At 38.3% G+C, this 5,596-nt stretch overlaps 1 protein-coding gene across 1 annotated transcript in view; it reads right to left on the bottom strand.

The window, feature by feature from the left end:
* The window catches only part of MACROD2 (MACRO domain containing 2), an 895,210-nt gene extending 889,955 nt beyond the window's left edge, over nt 1-5,255 (bottom strand). The window contains exon 1 of the mRNA XM_010000182.1: nt 5,153-5,255. Coding sequence (XP_009998484.1) covers nt 5,153-5,255 — 103 coding nt within the window. The remainder of the gene's footprint in view (nt 1-5,152) is intronic.
* Nucleotides 5,256-5,596: the final 341 nt, after the last annotated feature.

Below are 5,596 nucleotides of genomic sequence, written 5' to 3'. Positions count from 1 at the left end.
TGCTGAACTGTAAACAAACAAAAGAGTTGCAGTAGCTAAACCACCATTTTCTTTGACTGACAGATAGTAAGCATCTACTGAGCTAGGATGTCTCTATTGACTTTCACCTTTGTTACTCAGCTAGAAATCTGGTTTTTATTAAAGTCACTATAAGGAAAAAAAAATAATGCAAGCTGATGGAGGTTTTTTGGTGAGGGAAAGGTCTTAAAGTGTACTGGTTTCACAAAGCTGCTACAAAGCTAACTCCTTGACTATTGGGCAACTTGCAACAATCTTGATGTTCTAGTAGAACATTATTTCTTTTTCTGTATAACTGAAAATAACAAGTTGTTTAGAGAGATGCTATTTCTCACTTGTAGACATCTGGCTGCAGCTTAAGTAATGGCACTACTTTCCAAAGGCTGCTTGATGAGAATCACTTTGAAACCTGGTTCCTCCAGGAAAGATCACATGGCATCAAACAGGGACACACAGAAATGGCCTGCGGAGCCCCCGTATTACCTGTGGTTAGTTAACCATTTCAAGAAATGCTGGTCAGTGGAGCTCCCTATAATTACACTTTTTCTTTGCAGCATGAAGCATTTTGAGTGGCTCATCTAGACACTTCGTCCTTATTAACTTGTGTCAATTCACTGTGAATATTTAGAAAGCTACAGATTTGTAGTACAAAGGCAATTTTTTAAATCTAAACCTCATTATTATACATAAATCCCTCAGTGTTAAAGTAGATTAATTTGAATACAGTTTGAACCATATTATTTTCTAAAAATACAGCAGATTAAGAAAATCCAAAGGCTGCCAAAACATCTAAACATACTTAAGACACTTGCTTAAAAAAACAAAGCGAGCCTGCAGACCTTTAATGTCCCTTCATCTTAAAAATAAAAAACAGTTATCGTGTCCATCCATTGTGACTTCATCCAAAAGTAGTTCTTACCGTTAGAAAAGATCTTCAAACTATCACCTGAATTTGCTATTTTCTTGGCACCACTGCTATCCCAATGAATCCCAGAGCCTCTGAAAGTAAGCAGGATTGTCAGCTGCCTTGAGTTTACCTACCTAATTTATTCCATTTTCTGAATTATCCCATTAATGCAACAAAACACTTCTCTACCTGTGACACACAAAACTCTGTGACAATAGAATTCCCAAGACCCTGACTTTTCAAAAAGCTTTCAAGAAAGTTTTCTGAAGTCATCTCTCACATTCCCACTGAAGAGTAAATACGTCTTTGGGAATAACTATGAACCCAAGAAAAAGCTAGTATACATATTTAACTTCAAAAAAACTCTCTTAATTATTAATCTACACAGTGGCATTTTTTTCCAAGCATCACAAAACATAAGTACGGCTGTACATGATGAGTGTCTAGCATAAAGTGGTATATATTAAATAGCACTTAAATAAAGATATACAAACTCCAGAGGGGAAAAAAAAAAAAAAAGTCCACTATTTGCATACTGGCAGGGGGGAAAGCTGCTTTGAAGAACATAACAGAAGATACGAGATGTATCTATCTTCGATATGTTTGAGGGATAGGAAGTGGGAAGAACAATGACTTACTATACATATGTGCTACCCAGCCCTGCATTACAAGATTATTCTTCATTTCTGAAGTGGACAGCTCCTAATTTCCTTAATAAATGTGGTAAAAACAAAGGAAGCTTTTATATTTACACAACTACTTCAAGAACAAGAACTTGTTTCCACTCCTACCATATGCTCCAGGATTGAAGAGGACCAACTGTCAGTAACAGCAGTGCAAGGAAAAGGAACTGATATTTGCTCTCTGAGGTCCACTCAAGCAGCCCAGCAAGATGTACACCAAAGCACAGGGATGTTTACAACACAACATTTCTGGAAATGAACATGCTCACATCAGGTGGCTTCCTGCAGGCCCTAGGCCTAGTTCCCACAATTCACATTGCTCCCACTCATTCACAGGAAAAAAAAAAAAAAAAAAAAAAGAAATCCGGAGTATCAGAAATATTGGCAAAATTTCATGCCAGGATACACACTAACTTAATTCCTTGTCACATCCATATAAGGAGACCTGCAAAAACCCTAGGTTTTTGTTTCAGTCACAGAAAAACAAAACAAAGACAAAAACAACATACAGCTGCTTTCAACTTCCAAGTATTTTCAAACACCTTTGCTGTTATAAAAAAAAGACAATGCCCTTGCCAGCTGCCCTTCAGAATTCCCTAAGTTCACTCCTCAGAAGCCACTACATTACACTTCCCTCTGTTATAAAGCCTTCCAGCTTTGCCAAAACTCACCTTAACATCAGCTTAGTCCAAGCTTTAATAGTTTTCTTCAGAACTCAGTTCTGAACACCATTGCATACCAAAGCGAAGAAAAGAAACACTTTCCTCCACAAGCTAAGGTACATTCTTCAAGATCGTCAATGAGGAGCATGCAGAGGTATCACGGTGGTCAGGTTGGTTCCTTCCCAACATTAAGCTTCTGGGTCATTTCAGTTCCCACTGTTTGGCACAGACTTTTCAATAACCTTCTGCTAAATTTCCATATAACAAAAATGTGTGCCTAACTGGAATCTCCTAACACCCTCCAGTGAGTCATTCACATTTAAAAATGAGTACCATAAAGCTTTTGTATTGTTCATGCAATTTTTCCTAACAGTCAGTACAAAAATGTGTGCAGTACTAAACACCCTTAATCTTCAGTTGAGTATCTACGGGGACTGCTGCCAGCCCAGATGTTGCCCCCTTCTCCTACAGCTTCTTACTGCAGCAGCTGATTGATTGCACCTGCTTCACTTTATTTGTTCTTGGTTCCTTTCTTGATTTCTCCTCATCACTCTTCCTGAACAGCCACTCCACACTTTACTAATCAATCTCTCATTTTTTCACTGTATACACTGATGGAAGCAAATGGTAAAGAACTTTTTCCACATTCCTCATCAATTGCTGTTTTGGTTTGTCAGGCCTACAGAGTATTTATCTCCCCCCTCTAGACCTCTTTAGCTTGTCACTGCAAGAAGCAGCCTTTCACTTGAAAAGAATATCAGAACTTGGGTATGGCACTGTCAAGTCATCACCAGCTTCATCATACCTGGCTTAACTTGCTCTCTCAAGAATCTCATTTAAGTTGCACCAGTTGCCCTCAGTATGTCTCAGTTCTCATCAGCAACAAGATTTAAATCCTAATTTTTTCAGTATTTCTAGTAAAAAAAGACACCTCTTACACCTTCAGAGCAGGGTCAACATTTAAAGAAAATAAAGTTTCAGATGCAGTAACAGTCACATTTATATATATGTATTTCTTTAAATTGCACTGATCACTTGAAGTGCAGAGGCATTTCAGTATCCTAACCCTCTAGTTCACTATTCCACATGGCTTATTTACAACAAGCACATAAAAGAAAAGAAGTGACTATGGATATTTTCTCCTGAATGTACAGTCTAACAAAAGCTTCAAGTAGCACAGAAGAAAGTGTGTTTCAGCACAACTTTTGCCTTCCAGCATTTTTTGCAGTGTACTGGGTACTAACAAAAAGAATGCAAGAGCAACTACAAGAAAAGAAATCCACCATTACTACAATACCCACATATTAGATACCAACATTTTGCTTATGGGAAGTGTAACAGCAATCCCAACATAAATCCACACCTTGTCATATTCAGCAGCCCAACTAATACAAGATCTGGGAATTTTTAGCATGTTATACAGAACTTGAGAGTAGTCAGAATAAAAACATAGTTTAGGCTAGAACAGATAGAGAGCCTACACATGATACACTGCATATCCCTATGAATTGAAGGCCTTCAAAATGAACTTTGGAGAAGTCAGGTAATTTTTTATTTTTATGCAGCCTTTGTTTTCTAGATGGACAAGCTTCCTTATGTTGTAAGATATAAAAGACCTACTTTAATAGGAGAAAGAGGTCTACAGATACAGTTGCAATACAACTACTCAACAGCACTGAAGAGCTCAGCAATGTGACATTTTCACTTCAAAGTCATTAAAGATCCTTTTAGGAGTAGACAATAGCATTAGTTGTTTATTACAATAGCATCTGCAAATCTGTCATCTCCTCCAGATTGTGCTAAAAAAAGGTGTTACAGCTTTTCCATTTTATTGAAAACAGGTGATTAGCTCCAGGCCTCATTTCACCTGGAGAATTATCATAAAGACCATGTTCACCTGCAGACACAAAACTACCTTACACATCTGTTCACATGGGAGGGTCAGTATTTGCCCTTAATGACAACAAAAGGGTCAGAAAACTAATCCTCTATCTACAGAAGCAGAAAGCATTTTAGGTGTCCTATTTCGAGCCCTCTCAAAAAAAGGCAAACAAAAAAACTCAACAAGAATCAAAAAAACAATACTCTTCATCCAAGTACGATAACAAGACATAAAAAAAAAGAGGACAAAACCAGCTCGAAAAAAGTCCCTCACTACACACACACTTTTGTGGCTGAAAGAGAACTAGACAGAGAATGAGGCACTGTTAAAGAATTAGTGTTAGAATTCAATTACTTGATTACAGAATACAGAGTTCAGTGAAAGTGAACCAGGTTCTTATTTTTGGTCAGCCCTCACTGCAAGTACTCACACAATTTTACTGGTGATAACTGTGGTAACACTGCACATTCTAAGAGAAGAGGAGTTAACTGAGGTCAGGCTGATAGCCCTTAGCCCAAGAGGGTAGGCAGGTCCATGAGTATGAACTGCAGTTCTCAAGAGAAACTCCAAATCCAATCTTCACCCACTTCGGGATTTTTAGAAAAGAACACAACTAACACACTCCCCCTCTGCTTTTCAGGCACCTGCAAGAACACCGTTTTGTTCAGAGTCCCTGTACTGTTAGTTACGCTCACTAAGTTTCACAGACAAATTTCATTAGACGTGGCCAACTGTTGGAGTATCTGGAAATTAAGACAACCACTATTTTACACAGTTAAGGGTATCAGTATTATTAGGACTCTGCCACAGAATCTGAGGACACCAACAAGGCTTTAAGAAATTTTGTTGGGTTTTTCCCTCCCTTCCCACAAAGTACTCGTCCCCATGTTAGGCTACCACTGCCAGTAACAACACTGATTCTAAGACTCATCCCTCCTAGAAATAACTTCAGACAGAGGAAGCAGAACGGTTCATTTAAAAATATTCCTATTTCTCTTACCGTCGTTTTCGCTTTTACTTTTTAAGTCTTCCATCCACGTCGGAATAGCTTTCAATGCAACATATTCCCTTGAGTACTCCTTGCGCCTTTCTTCCAAGGTCATCTTCAGCAAACGCTCTGTTTGGGGCAGAGAGGAATACAAAAAAGTTTTACAGCCCTTCATATATTCTTACACACGGACCAAGTAGTGACCAATCAGTGTTCCCTGATGCAATTATGTCCCATTTGAGGGAACCAAGCACAGGTGATTCAATAAGTTACAAGTAATAGCAGCTAAACACTATGCATCTAAACAACTGAATACACCTTTTTCTGGATATCCCAGTTCAGCAAGAAAAGCCTCTTCACCACTCTCAATTATCCAGACTTGCTCCCCACATCACTACTATGCCTTTTCTTCCTGACACTTTAATTCAAGGATAACTAACAGCAAGTTTATTAAGA

The sequence above is a fragment of the Chaetura pelagica genome, unplaced genomic scaffold (genome assembly GCF_000747805.2).
Source record: "Chaetura pelagica isolate M959 unplaced genomic scaffold, ChaPel_1.0 scaffold336, whole genome shotgun sequence".
NCBI classification, from domain to species: Eukaryota; Metazoa; Chordata; class Aves; order Apodiformes; family Apodidae; genus Chaetura; species Chaetura pelagica.
Note: the sequence above shows the minus strand (reverse complement) of the source record. Positions and strands in the feature narration are given on the sequence as shown.